This window comes from Hevea brasiliensis, chromosome 1, assembly GCF_030052815.1.
Source record: "Hevea brasiliensis isolate MT/VB/25A 57/8 chromosome 1, ASM3005281v1, whole genome shotgun sequence".
NCBI lineage: Eukaryota > Viridiplantae > Streptophyta > Magnoliopsida > Malpighiales > Euphorbiaceae > Hevea > Hevea brasiliensis.
The window spans coordinates 115,673,279-115,688,896 of NC_079493.1; the positions used below are offsets into that span (position 1 = coordinate 115,673,279).

The 15,618-nt window shown below is 35.4% G+C and overlaps 1 protein-coding gene across 8 annotated transcripts; it reads left to right on the top strand.

Annotated features, from left to right (window-relative positions):
• The first annotated feature begins 398 nt into the window (after positions 1–398).
• LOC110646905 (uncharacterized) lies at positions 399–13,204 on the top strand. 8 transcript variants are annotated; one of them, XM_021800521.2, is made up of 7 exons: positions 399–494; positions 1,469–2,151; positions 2,221–3,012; positions 10,955–11,050; positions 11,504–11,566; positions 11,657–11,986; positions 12,629–13,204. In XM_021800521.2, exons 2-7 carry the CDS (start codon positions 1,482–1,484, stop codon positions 12,850–12,852), a joined length of 2,175 nt encoding a protein of 724 aa, XP_021656213.2. In that variant the 5' UTR covers positions 399–494; positions 1,469–1,481; the 3' UTR covers positions 12,853–13,204. The 8 variants fall into 8 exon arrangements, with proteins under 8 accessions (XP_021656213.2, XP_021656209.2, XP_058003963.1 ...); XM_021800517.2 differs by having other exon boundaries at positions 1,469–3,012; XM_058147965.1 differs by lacking the exon at positions 399–494 and having other exon boundaries at positions 600–2,151.
• The last annotated feature ends 2,414 nt before the right edge of the window (positions 13,205–15,618 follow it).

A 15,618-nucleotide genomic window follows, 5' to 3' on the forward strand; every position in this document is an offset into this window, starting at 1 on the left:
AATTTTAATTAAATTTAAAATAAATTTAAATTTTAAAAATATTAATTAAATTAAATTTAAATAAAATAATTTTTATAAATATTCTATTTGTTATCTCTGTTAGTTCGTAACAAGCATAAACCTAGTTGATTAACCGAGCCGTAGGAAATTTTTCTAAGGCGGTTTGGAAGTCGTCAACATGGGAACGAAAATGCCCTCAACTATTTGGCCTAATAACGAAAGTGCCACTCTTTTCTACACAAGTTGACAAAACAAAATGTCGTCTTAGGCAGCCAGGTAGGCAAGCGCCAGCGGCTTGCGTGCATTGAAAAAAGGGTCGCATACGATTACGTGGCAATTGCTTAAAAATCCAAGTGGGCCCCATACCGAACCCTTTAAAAGCTCCTTTAGAGCCCTAAGCGCCAAAACATCTCTCCCTCTCGCCCTCTGTCTCTCTCTCTCTCTCTATCTCTCTCTTTCTTTCTCCCTGCAATCACTCAAGAGTCAAGTCACTGGTAAGAGTGCCTTAAGTTCTATTTTTGTTTTTTTCTTTAATTTTTAATTTTGCATTCTAATCTCAGTCGATTTGAAAAGTAAAGCATATATTTTATATGATTAGATGTTTGGATTGCTGCTTAGTTTTGTTATGCGATTATTGATTTTTCTTTTTTATGTTCGTTTTCCCTTTTAGCTTTTTCTGCTTATTTGGGGTGTTTTTATTTTAATTGTTTTGCTTCGTGGATTGATTTTTCTTTGTTGGTTTTTAGGCTTTTTAATGTTTATGGCTTTTAGTGTGCAGTTTTCGTGTTGGGTTTTACTGGGATTTTTGAGAGTGTTCATATCCATTCCTTTGTTTTTAGCAATTTGTTTTTTGAGAAACATGTATATGTAAGAGATTGATAGTACTGTGGGCAATTTATCGAACACAAGTTATTTTACCATTTGAAAATCTGGATCACAGGATTTCAAGATTGCATTCTATATGTTTGTTTCAATATTTTTTTTTTATTGTAATATATTTAATGACGTGCATCTTTGTTAATCGAGACCTAAATCAATTTTCCTCTATCTTTAGTCACTGGTAAATTTATTTTATTTAATCTGTCTTGTTTTAGTTAGACTTCAAGATTAAGAAATTTAACATGTCATTCATTGTGAGCCTTCTATTACTATTTGTTATTTGTAGCTTTGCATTTTCTCCAAGCTTCTTCATTGTATTCTAGTAGAAATTGGTCTTTTATGATGGATATTTACCTTATAATTAATCATTGAGTTGAAAATATTTGGCTGAATGACTATTCTTATGCTGCTTCATACTTGTATGGTTTTATTACCTAGTCTTCAAGATCAAAAGTTTCTCATATCTTTCTTTCTGTCTATCTTTGGTTTTTTTGTGTGACTGTGTGCACATAGTTGCCTAAATTTCAGTTGTTCATATCCTTCTGGAAATGTATATTTCTTTGTTCACCCCCCTCCCTTTTTCTTCCAGAACTAGTTATGCAATGGCAAGTGACAAGCTGAAACAAGGAGATAAATCGACACTGTCTGCTTGCTTTCCCCAAAGCAATGAAGAGCTTGAACCTTTTCATCTACAAGATGGAACTGATGATCTTGCTGGTATTTTTGATAATGTGGCGCAGCCAGCTACTTTTATTCCAACTGGGGATGTGCATGGCATGCCTCAATCTAATGCGCAGGAAATGTCATTTCCTGTCATCAAGGATGATATCTCTCAATGTAATGTCTCTCACAATCCTGAGACTGGCCTTGGTTACTTATATGAGCCTGTTTCAGGTTTTTCGGATTTGATGGGTAGTGTGAATGAATTTGGTCAATACCATGCTCTTGGGGATTCTGTAGCTGCTGCTAATATCCATACCACTGATCTTGGCAATTCTCAGATTGAGAGAAATACAGTTACCACTGGGACTGATGTGGGCGGTGGCTTACAAATGTTGAAAGCTGGTGAAGAAGCAAATGATAATGATATTTGTAGGCCTTGGTTAATTGAAAATCAAATCAACCATGCAGAGATTGCGCCTTTATCAGGCTATAACCCATCTAATGGAGAATTAGGGATGAACATCTCACAGATGTGCACAGCTGGTGGAGAAGCAAATGGTAATAATATTCATGTGCCTTGGGTATTTGGAAATCAATTCATCCATGCAGGTAGTACACCTTTCTTAGGCCATGACCCAATTAAAGAAGAATTGAGAATGAATAACAGTTTTATGGCAGGTGTAGCTCAATCAAATCATCCTGAAATGCTTGATGGGAAATTCCTTACTCTTGGATATGAGTCTAATATGGAGACTAGATCTAAATATAAAGTCTCCAGCAAAGACAATGATCAGATCTCTAAAAAGATTGCTCTGCCCATGTTAAACACTAATTCTAGTCAAAATGTTGCTAGAAGTTCTTTGAATTCTAGTTCTAATGTGGCTGATGGTTTTTCTAGTTTCCGAAAGCATGACGGTGGATTTACTAGACTAGTGCTGGATGAGAGTGACTCTAAAAGAATAGGCCATGCACAGCATGATGATGGTTTTTCTAGTTTAGGGCAGAATGCAAGTTGGGTGTCTCATCAAGCTCAGAACATAGGTAGATCTTCTGGTCAAATGCAGAATGTAGGTGGGCTTTCTAAACCGTCTGGGGATGGTAGTGTTGGGACCCAGTTGCCACTAGTAGATAAGCAACATTATAATCATATTCCAAGCAGCTGGAACTTAGGACTTGAAAAGAAATGGGAAGAGACATTTGCAAATACAAATCCTCACACAAGCTTTCAAGATCTTCCAACCAAATCGTTAATGCCACATAATAGCAACAAAGTTGTCTTACCTGACACTGGATGGTTTGAGGTGACTGGGTTATCACCATCTTCTTCTTTGGTTAGGAGTACTATTCAACCTGCTTCTGATCAGCTCCATGTTCCTCATGTTGGAGCTGTCAGGAACTTCTTGCCCAACCCTTTTGTGGTTTCGCCCTTTAGTGGGGTCGCAAGAAGCACTGGCTGGCAGAATCAGTCAGGTAAGTTACGGATCCTCCACATTCCACATTGAGATGTAAATAGGTATTATTGTGGTGTTTTTAAATGGAACTTTTACACTTTATCTGTCTATCAGATGCCTAGTACCTTTCTTCCTTTCTTATAATCACTGAGAACTTCTGAAAGTCAATAATGCATGTCAAATTCTTTATTTTTTTTTTTCTTTTGCAATCTCATACCCCCACAGAAAACAAAATGCAATCTTGTAACTTATTGAAGCTTGTCCTAATCTCTATGAGCATTTCTATGATTTTTACCTCTGTTTAATCCATGATGAGCATATTCTTATTTAAACTTTGTTATCTGCTGTTATCCACTTACCAGGATTAATATATAAAGTTTGTTTAAAATCTTCTTTTGGTTGGATCACTTATTTATTTATTTTCTCATATCAGTATCTTACTAAAATGTTTTGGATTGCATTAGTAGTGTAATATTATTTGGAGCCTTACTACTGTGAAAAGAATCAGCTAAATATGTTACCTATACCAATTCTAGCTTTGAATTGCAAACTGTTTATGATTTAGATATGGTGAATCAATTAACTGTGTAAATGTACACATTTGTTGAATTATATAAGGAGTCTAATTAGGATGTGAACTATGTAGCAGGGGCCATTTCTCCCCCACCCCATAAAAATCACCATTTCTATATGAGATGAACCTGGGACATACATGTTGCAATTCCCTAGTTCAAACCATTGGGATATTGATTCAGCAACTAAGCATAGTACCATGGAAAATGTAGACACAGATGAAAAAATTTGGTAATCAAATTGAGCTTTTATATAAATTTTTTTGTGAATCAGCCTAGTTTTTTTAACTTTATTGTTAAATGCATATTGGATTGCAGAAGTAAATAATGCTTTGCTGTTGCTAAGATTCAATTTGGTTTCTGTCCATCAATGCTGATCTGATGCTAAGAATTTGTTCATAATTTTACATGGTTTTACATGACATTCTTACTTTTTTCAATATATATATATATATAGCACTAGTTTAACCAAGTGCAAGCATATGGATCCAAACTCCAAAGCATGGATAAGAAAGAAAACATGGAAAATCCTAGTCATCTGCTAAGTTGTACCATGAATTATTCTTGCTCGCTATCCTTGTATGTTCTTTCCATAAAGGGTTTATTGGTGGTTGTGGCTCCTTGTTTAAGGTGATAATTAGATGTGGATTTCGCATAATGTGAGGTAGAGATTGTGGTTCATTTTAATCTATAGTGTGCTGGGCAGTCTGATGTGAAGAAGGAAAAGGAAATTTGTGGAATTATCATTAGTCGTTAGTTATCAAAAATTATGATCTCATCATGAGCTTTTTCAACTTTGAAGTTATATTTAATGACCTATTCAGGAAAAAAGTACAATGTCATAATGTTTAAACTTACCATTCAGGATTAGAGGTTAGAAATATTAATGGTCTATATGAATTAATTTAATGATTTCAATCAGTAAATATTTATGTTATAGAAAATTTAAAAAACATTTTTTAAAGTTTTGTAAGGCTAGTACTTTTTTCTCAACTTAACTAGGCCTCATTCCCAAAATTTGTTATGGTTGTGTTTGGATTCATAAATTTGAATTTGAAACTTGGATTTCAAATATTGGATTTGAAATTTGGAATTTGAAATTTATAAATTTGAAAATATATTGTTTGGCTAATAAAAAAATTTCAATTTTTAAATTTAAAATGGAGGTGAGTATTCAATAAAAAATATATATATATATATATTAAGTTGAACTAGAATTTCAAATAACATGGTTAATGTTGTCATTTCAAATCCCTACTTTTTTTAGTTTTTAGATTTATCTTGAATTTGAATGAAATCTAAATTCATATTTTTTTAAGCTTCCCAAAATGAAATATTAGATCCAAAAATCCAAATCCATATATTGAAATCCATGAATCCAAATACAACATAAGGTTAATTTTAATGATGCCAAACCTCCTATTAGCTTCTTTTTTTTTCTAATTTTTATGCTAAAAAATTGATGCAACACTTTGGTCAAAATGAGGGGAAAAAAGGAAAAGAAATAAATGTTGTTATGTTAGGGTTCAACCCTAATTCATCCTCTGAATGCAAGATTGAAAACAGATTTAGAGAATAGAAATAGATGAGAAGAGAATTTAGATTTAGATGAGAAAAGAAAAGAGTAGAATCAGAGAGAGAAAGTCTGTTATTGATTCATTAATGGAATGAATGAATACAGATGAGGATCTTTCCTTTTATAGAGCAGATACACAACTGACTGTGACCAGATTCAGTTTTCCTTAACTGTGACCAGATTCAGTTCTCAACATTTCCCTCCAAAACATTCTCTACTAGATTATTCTGCCTAACATTATTATTTCTCTTCTTCCTTCTATAATATGTAACAATACCCCCCCCAAGACAATCTTCTTGTCCCCAAGAAGATTTGAAGTCAGGAAATTGGCTTTGGATAAAAGACTGATCTTCCCATGTAGCTTCCTCCTCAGGCAAATGAAGCCATTTAATGAGGCCTTGAAGGACCTGCTGCTGTTGCCTAGTTACAGTTCTTGTCTTCAACACCCTCTCAGGAGCTACCACAATCATGTCATCCTGAAAAGTGGGAAGATCTTGGACTACAACATTACCTTCACCTACTTTTCTCTTTAAGAGTGACACGTGAAAAACAGGATGAATGGATGCTGTGGGAGGTAACTTCAATTTATAAGCAACAGAACCCACTTTAGCCTCTACCTGGAATGGACCATAGAACCTTGCTGCTAGCTTGAAATTCTTTCTTAGAGCCACTGATGTTTGTCTGTAGGGCTGCAACTTAAGGTAAACCCAGTCCCCTACTTCAAAAGTCCTCTCAGACCTCTTTTTATCTGCATACTGCTTCATCCTATTCTGAGCCATTAATAGATTGTCCCTAATTAGCTGAGACATGTGCTGCCTATCCTTCACAAAGTCAACAACAGCACCTACAACAGTATTATCCAAAGGCAGAAATGTCAAGGGAGGTGGCTTATAACCATAGAGAGCCTCAAATGGAGTCATTTTCAAGGAAGAATGATGGCTAGTATTATACCACCACTCAGCCAATGGTAACCACTTGGCCCAAGAATGTGGTTGTTGATAACAATTACACCTCAAGTACCCTTCTAGACTTTGGTTTAGCCTTTCAGATTGACCATCTGATTGGGGATGGTATGCTGAAGTATAAGCCAATTTGGTTCCCAACAACCTGAATAGTTCTTTCCAAAAAGAACTAGTAAAAATCTTATCTCTATCAGAGATAATAGTAATAGGACAACCATGTAATTTGAAGACAAAATCCAAGAATAATTTGGCAACATCAGAGGCAGAAAAGGGATGCTGAAGTGGCAAAAAGTGAGCATACTTAGTAAATTTGCAAATAACCACAAGAATGGTGTCTTTGCCTTTGGACTTTGGCAACTGCTCCACAAAGTCCATAGTGATGTGCTGCCAAGCTTGATGAGGAACAGGCAAGGGCTGTAACAGCCCAGGGGTGGCACAAGTCTCAACCTTACACCTGGCACAAACATCACAACTTCTTACCCACTCAACTACTGCCTTAAGCATCCCAGGCCAAAAGAAATGCCTGCTAAGTCTCACTGCAGTAGCATTAATTCCTGAGTGTCCTCCTAAGTGTGAGTTGTGATAGAGAGCTAATAAATGCTCCCTCAAATGTCCTGTTCTGCCCACATAAAGTCTGTCTTTGTAAAACAACAATCCATCTTTCAAAGAGTACCCAGGATGTGCATTTGCATCAATAGAAAGGTGAAAAATTAAGTCATTAGCTTGCTTATCAGTAGCATAGCTATGAATTAATTGTGACATCCAAGTAGGCTGCAGTGAAGAAGAATGCAAGGCCAGTAAAGTAGCTTCCAAAGGTGCAGGTCTCCTAGACAGGCATCCGCCACCTTATTATCCACCCTCTTCTGTATAGGATTCTGTATTGCAGACCCAGCAATTTAGAAACCCCTCGAAGTTGCAAGTTAGTATGCAACCTCTGCTCTAACAAATGTTTGATACTTTCATGATCAGTCTTTATGAAAAAGGGTCCCTGTTCCAAGTAATGTCTCCATTTTGACACAGCAAATGTTATAGCCAATAATTCCCTTTCATAAACTGATAAAGACCTTGTCCTAGGACCAAATGCCTTAGAAATGAAGGCAAGTGGATGCCCATCCTGCTGCAGCACAGCTCCCATACCCACACCACTAGCATCAGTCTCCACTATGAAAGGTTTTGTAAAATTTGGCAAGGCTAACACAGGAGCTTGGGACATAGCAGCCCTAAGTTGCTCAAAGGCTTGTTGTGCTTTCTCATCCCATTGAAATGCATCTTTTTTGAGTAAATCAGTAAGGGGCTTGCTAATTATTCCATAATGAGGAACAAATTTCCTATAGTAGCCAGTTAATCCCAAGAAACTCCTGAGTTCTTTAACTGATTTGGGAGTAGGCCAAGATATCATGGCTTGTATCTTAGTAGGATCAGTTGCTACACCTTTGCCAGAAATAATGTGTCCCAAATAATCAATCTCATGCTGCCCAAAAGAACACTTGCTAAGCTTAGCATACAGCTGCTGTTGTTGCAGGATTTTAAACACTGCTTCTAAGTGCTGCAAATGCTCTTTCCATGAAGAACTATATATCAAAATGTCATCAAAGAATACCAAAACAAACTTCCTCAGCAAAGATTGAAAAATGTGGTTCATAAGAGCTTGAAATGTGGCTGGAGCATTTGTCAACCCAAAAGGCATGACAGTAAACTCATAGTGCCCATGATGTGTTCTAAAGGCTGTCTTATGAACATCTGAGGGATTCATTCTAATTTGATGGTATCCAGCTTTCAAATCAATCTTAGAAAAGATTGAAGCACCATGAAGCTCATCTAGAAGATCATCTATAATAGGAATTGGAAATTTATCTTTAATGGTGAGATCATTCAATCTTCTGTAATCAACACAAAACCTCCATGAGCCATCTTTTTTCTTGACAAGCAACACTGGAGAAGCATAAGGGCTGTTACTCGGCTGTATGACTCTACTCCCTAACATTTCTTTCACCAATTTTTCTATTTCAGTCTTTTGGAAGTGTGGATACCTGTATGGCCTGATATTAACAGGCTGAGCAGATGGCAGTAAAGGAATTGAGTGATTATGGCTTCTAAAAGGTGGCAACACTTTAGGATCCTCAAATATACAATGGAATTTGTCCAATAATAGTTGCAAATCCATAGGATAAGTAGTAGAGGATGAATTAGTTGCCATGGCAGTACTTTCAGCATTAGACCCCTGCACTGGAGAAATTTGTAGACAGAATAATGGGGTTTGAAAGTCTCCTCCCTTCTTATGAACTAGCTTACCACAGTTCATACAATTCAAAAGTGTTTGCTGTGGAGTAGCATCTGTGATTCCTTGTAATGTAATCATTGTACCAGCCCTGTGGAAACTGACTGAGGAACTCTCAAAGTCAAATAAAATTGGATTAAAAGTTTTCAGCCAATCAACTCCAAGTATTATATCAAAGCTCCCCATATCCAAAGAACTCAAGTCAAAACAGAAGAATAATGATGCATTTTCCGCTTAAAATTAGGATCGATACAAGTGCTGGAAATTCTTCCGCCATCACCATCTATCGCAAAAGCAGTCACATCTACCACAGGCACCTTCAAATCCCTTGCTACTTTAACATCTAAGAATCTATGAGAGCTTACAGAGTAAATTAAAATCAATAACTCCCTGTTCTTATGCTTCCCTAACACCCTTATAGTTTTTATCCCCTGTCTACCCTCAATAGCATGTACAGAAAGGGTTATCTCATCTACTTCTCCACTTCCATTTCCTTCCATAACATCATGCCACACTTCTTCCCCATCTTCCATATCCTGCCCTTGCCTTTGAAATGCAGATTCCTCATATTCACCAGATTGAATAGCCATCACATTTCTGCTTACATTGATGACCAGAAAGTACTTATCTCCACATTTAAAGCAGGGCCTTGGTTGTCTAATGTTGTTGGAATTAGGTGCAGTATTAGGATATGGTTTAGTAGCGCTTGGTTGATGTGCTTGACTGGTTGCAAGTCTTGGTTTTGGGTGGAGATGGGCTGTTTCAGTTATTATTTTGATCAGAATTGGGTGGTTTGGGTGCATAAGGAAAATTTTGATAAGTTGGGGCAGATTTGTAAGGAAAAGATGATGATGATGGAACAAAGGAAGTTCTGCACTGCTCGTAGGTTCTGGTGAAAGAATTAGGTTTCTTACTACAATTAAGTAGCTGTTCTTGAAATTTTGCAATTTCAAAAGCATGCGCAAGGCTAGTAGGTCTCATCATTCTCACCATAGGTCTAATGTCATCTCTCAAACCTCCAATGAAACCAGAAAGGAAATAGGCTTCTCCCAAACTAGGCATCACCCTTTCCAACCTTATTCTAATATCCTCAAACTTATCCAAGTATTCTTCAATAGATCTCTCTTGTCTCATCTTCATAAATTCTTCCACAATATCCTCTAGCCCTTCCTCTCTAAATCTTCCACACAATTCCCTTTCAAAATCATCCCAAGCATGAGGTCCATCCCCCTTTATCCAATTGTGATACCAGGCATCAGCCCTATCTATTAAAAACAGGCTAGCAATTCCTACCATTTGATCTTTAGGTACTCTATACACCTCAAAGTATTTGATACATTTCCTAACCCAAGCCCTAGGTTCCTTCCCATCAAATGTCACTAATTTGACTTTAGGCAAGATCTTTGACATACCTTCATTGTCTGCTGTAGATCCAGCATTATTATCTTCTTTCTGTTGCTGATTCCCATTCTCGTTTGGTTTGGGCAGAATTCCCTTCCCTCCGAGAGCAGCAGTTACAGATCCAGCTACTTCATTTTCTCCAGAATTATTTCCCTTACTTTTATCCATCATAACAACTGCAAACAAGGATCGCATCTCCTCCAAGATCTTGTCTGCATTTTGCTTAATTTCTCCCCTCAATTCTTCCTTATCCTTCTTCGATACCTCCTGCATAACCCTAATCTGTTCCTCCAATTCAGCTATTTTAGCTGAATTAGTTGAATCCTGAGTAACTACTCCAGATCTGGTCATCCTGCGACTGCCAGAATCACAATTGCAGATCTAATCCCGTCGTAACCTTGCTCTGATACCAAATTGTTAGGGTTCAACCCTAATTCATCCTCTGAATGCAAGATTGAAAACAGATTTAGAGAATAGAAATAGATGAGAAGAGAATTTAGATTTAGATGAGAAAAGAAAAGAGTAGAATCAGAGAGAGAAAGTCTGTTATTGATTCATTAATGGAATGAATGAATACAGATGAGGATCTTTCCTTTTATAGAGCAGATACACAACTGACTGTGACCAGATTCAGTTTTCCTTAACTGTGACCAGGTTCAGTTAACTGTGACCAGATTCAGTTCTTCCTTAACTGTGACCAGATTCAGTTCTCAACATTTCCCTCCAAAACATTCTCTACTAGATTATTCTGCCTAACATTATTATTTCTCTTCTTCCTTCTATAATATGTAACATGTTACTAAAGTGTTTTTCATAGTTATATTGGTATTAGGGGTGTTGGTGAGGAAGACTATATCAGGTGTCTGTGTTTCTATCTATATCACTCGGTATGAATGGTATAAACAACCAGAACTAGATGAAATTTTTTCCAGAAAATATTTAACAAGATGAACATGTTAGTCTAATTTATATATAATAAAGCTGGCTTGTCTTTCTTAAAGAAAGAAGTTTTTGATGCTTCAAGTTTTTGATGCTTCTTCCTTTACTTTTCCTCTCCATAGGATATTTGAGTTATTTTTTCAGTGTTGGTTGCATCCATTAGATTCAAAAAGATCAATATTTAATGTTTAATGATTTCCTTGCTAAATGAATTGTTCTCAAACTTTCTTTAGCAGGTCATCCTGTTCAATCTAATAAGGTTTCTGCAGCTAAAGTTACTGAAGGTGATCAATTTTCCAAGAATATTAGAGTTAAGCAAGCTAATGAAGGTATCTCCCATATTTTGTACCGGCATCACATGTTTGTGTGTGTGTATCAGAAGGCTTAGTTTCTAATTTCACTAACATTCATGTTCCTTGTATAATAATTGATTGAATAATTTTGTAAAACTATAGTTGGAATTTGTATTTACCATATTCATCAAGTCTATGTTGAAGCCTCTATCATGGCAAGAATGTTGGAGTTGTAGTTGAATTTTGTAACCAACATAGCAGCTATTATTTTTAACATTGGAAAGACCATAGATCACATGCTTTTGTTTGTAGATAACAGAAAAGCAGAAGATGGTGATATGATATCCTCTAAGCATTTTTATGCTAATTTGTTTTACGTTTGTAGTGCATAAATTTCATATTTGCAAAGTCTAAGTCAAGGGTACAACTTTGACTTTGGCGGCTAAGTGTTCATTCTCACTGGTAATATCCATTGATGATTGCTTGCAGGTAATCTTGGTCAATCTCAAGCCTCTGCTCCTGTCAAGCCTTCTGCACTTGCTTATAATACTGGTACCCATTATGAACGCCACCATTGCTTATAAATGTAAGTTTTAGTGCATGTTTCTATGCAACTATTAGTGTTAATTTTACGACTTACAGGTCTAGAAATTCCAGCAGTTAATAGGCCCCCTCAGTCTTCCAGTGTTCCTTCTGGACCATCACTTAAGAGGACTGCACTCATATGCCCTCCCAGTGCTCCCCAATTTCGGTGCAAAAAGACCAGATCAATTAAACCTGCCAGTCTTCCAGCTGCTCCAACATTGCTCCAAACTGGTCCACTACAAGCACCTCTAACTTCAGTTGATTCCTTAAGCTCACCCATTCACCAGACTGTTCCCAGTCGCCCTCCTCTAGCCCGCACTTCTCCTCGTCTTCCATCCTTGCCCAGAACTTCTTCACCTCACCATATAAAGTGGAAAGGAAGGCAAGGTATATCTCAAGGCTTCTTTGATCAAATCTTTATGACATTTTTCCTCCAATATCTACAATTCACTTTCCAAGTGACATTAAAAGCTGCTTTTAGATTACCCTTTCTTATGATGTTTATAATGTTTTCTCCCCTTCTTTTGTGTGTAAGAAATCTGAACTATTTTGTTCATTACATTACTTCCATTCCATGTTTATTGTGATGGTTTTAATGCATAAAGACTTGATTTTTTTTGTGTACTTTTCATAGTGCTGTGTTCATGCGGTTGTAGCCCATATTGGCGAACTGTGTGCCTAGTCTGAAAGAGGCTTTTGGATTATACTAATGCATGTTTGATGGGGAATTCTGCATAAGGGCCTGCTTGGCCACTGCCAAATTGCTGTACCTTGTTTAACCTAGGCTGTTTTATTGGAATCTGAAAGCTTGTCACTTGGGTGGTCCAGCTCATGACACGTGGGACTGATTCAGCATGGTTTTTGCTCAGAATGCATTAGTACTAGGACCGTAGGCAACTGATTGGAGAGGCAGTTTTTGCATTAAATCAGTTTACTCGTTCATAAAGTGGTTAGATGTTGATGATATTAAGAATTCTGTGGATGAATAATTTCTGGAATAGTATAGATGATTGTAACTCTTCTTTGCAGGAGAAAATAAAAATCCTCAACCAAGTGGAAAACGATGTCATATTTGCAAGAGAGATCTCTCATTCACCCCAAAAGGCCCCATCTACCAGCCAGAGAAACCAATAACTGTTGCTGTATTGCCATGCGGCCACCACTTTCATGATTCCTGCTTGCAGCGCATCACTCCTCTAAACCAAGCTCAAGATCCTCCATGTATCCCATGTGCCATGAGTGACAAGGACTAGCTCTCATCACACACAAAGCGCAAGCTAATTATGAGAATGATTAGATTGGCCATTTGTAAGGTAAGTGTTTAGGGCCTAAGAGTACCTTCTTTTGCCAAAATTATGAGCTTTGGTACATGGGCCTGTCTTGAATGAGCTGATTAACTAACAGGGCAGAGAATTTCTAAGGCCTTAGGAGGAAGAGTGGGTGTGGAACCCTTTTATGTTGTATTAGTAATTTAATATGCACAATTCCCAAAAGTGTATGATGAGTTGACCCTAAAAAGCAGTTTGTTGTACCAACATTTTGAGATGGTGTCTCCCATTCATGAGGGCAATTTCCACAATTTGAGGACTTTCTTTTTATAAGGCTTGTCTTCTCTCTTCCCCTCCCTCTCATGTAGCATAAAAAAAAAAAAGTTAAAGGAGATTATTAATATTATTTTTATATATAAATGGTATTTATATAATGTTTGATTTGATTTATTAATTGCTATCATTGTTTAATAGTTTTATATTAGTTATACAAAAAATAAATATTTTTTTGTCATTTAGACTGCTCAACTTTATTCCTTAAGTCGGAAATAAGCTGTTGAGCTGAAGTCATGCCAGGCTGAACTAATCTTTATTTATTTATTTTTTGAACTAATCTTGATTTCAACCCTAACAAAAGGATTTTTTTTAACGAAAAAAATCATTTTTTTTTAATTTACCAACTTATAAAATTCAAGGATTGCCTTCATAATTTAAATATAATTAAAATAATAAACAAAATTAACTATATTAATAAAAGGAATGTTTCAAAAGAAAATAAAAAGAAAAACAGCACAATAAGCATGCTAAAGGATGAAGCAAACAGCTGAGTATCCAGAAGCAGAAGCATGGAAATTTAGTTAACTTTCATAAAGAAAATCCAAACTTCAAGAAAGCTACTCCTTTTATGATCTATCCTCTAGGGGATATGCTTTCTATAATTTCTGATTTTATGTGGCTAGTCTTTTTTTTTTTTATATATACATTTCTTTACTATTAAATTAAAAAAAGGTAAATTATATTTTAATTTTTAAGGTTTAACAAAATTAACAACTTAATTTCTATATTTTTAAAATTAAGTACTTTAATTTATAAAATTTGACAAAACATATAACTTAATCACTGTAATTAAAATTTTGTTAAATTACCATTAATTTTAATAAAATACCAAAATACCCTTATTTTTATTTTTAATATGAAAACAATTTAATCCTAAGGTTTTATTTTCTTAATAATTTGGTATCTAAGAATTAATTTTATTAATAATGTAGTCTATATATTTTTAAAATGTAAGTCTCATTAAATTAAAAAATTTTAAATTTAAATTATTAAAATATGAATTAATTATTTTAAAATCATTAAAAAATTTTATTAATTATAAATTATTCATATATTTCACAAATTAATCCTTGTTGACCCCACAAGCTCAAAGGAGCATAGATTTTGATGATACTAAAACTCAACTAGAATCAAACTAACATTGTTTTAAGTGTTGTGTATTTCAAAGAAAAAGGACAAAAGGATTTCATGATGGATTCATGCTTATGAAGAAAGGATGACATTCTAAGGATAACACAAGACGAAGCAAAAGAGATAAAAGAAGAAAAGGTTACCTTCCAAGGCTGCATTGAAAATCAGAATTGAAGGTACATCTAGTATAGAAATTAGTTTTAATTTCTAGAATTACTTGTGAAAAGAATTGAGGAGTAAAAGTCAATGATGCTTATTTTTAATCCCTCAAAAGATTTTCTTTTTAAATATCATTACTGGCCTAAAAAGTATTTGACTATGATTTGGTGTAAAGTTTTATAGTTTTGAAAGTTATGCAGAAAAGTTTTCCTGGTATGCTAACTGGTTTGCTATTGATTTTAGTATGCTAACTGGTTTGCTATTTTCTCAAGTACGCTTAATCGTTTCAACTCGCACAACATCGCAGAAAAACGACAAAATAACGGCTATTTTCTTGAAATTGTATTCGTAACGTTCAAATGAGTTCTGCAACGGTAAAAAACGTTCCAAAGAAAATAATACACATTCCTTTGGCCATTTTGCACTTAATGAAAGTCCCTCTACTGTTCAAAATCTTTAAAGCTTTCATTCAAAGTGCTTAAAGTGATTTATTGCTCATCATTGGCTTATTTACTCAACTCTTCTTTATAGTTGCTGTTGTAATTGAGTGAGAGTGAGTTTTTCAACACATTATTATCATTTGTGAGAGGTCATTCAAGCACCTATTGAAGCTTGGTTGTGATAAGTGTTTGGGATAACACTTGGTAGAAGTGTGAAGCTACTTGTAAAAGCTTTGTTGAGAAGATTTGTAAAGGGCTTTGTCTCTTGCCTTGAAAAGAGAAGAATAGTGGAGTGAAGACTCAAAGTGGGATCTTTGAGAGAGTGGATGTAGGCTAGTTAAAGCCGAACCACTATAAAAATTCCAGTGTTCATTTTCTCAACCCTTGCTCTTTACATTTTTGCAATTTAGCTTTATGAATGATATACTTTTGCTGATATGAAAATTGATATCATATGCTGCTGATCTTGCTGCTATCTGAGAAAAATAGTTTACTGCAAAATCTGCTGATATCTGATATATTCTGTTGGTTATCTCATTGTCCGCCGATAGGATATCTGGTATACTGCTCTAGTTGCTGTGATAAAAACATATTCAGTTTACTGATATATTTACTGAATGCTTATATAGTCTGTTATATCAGTATACTGATTGCATACAGCTTAACCTTGAGTCAACTTGTTAAT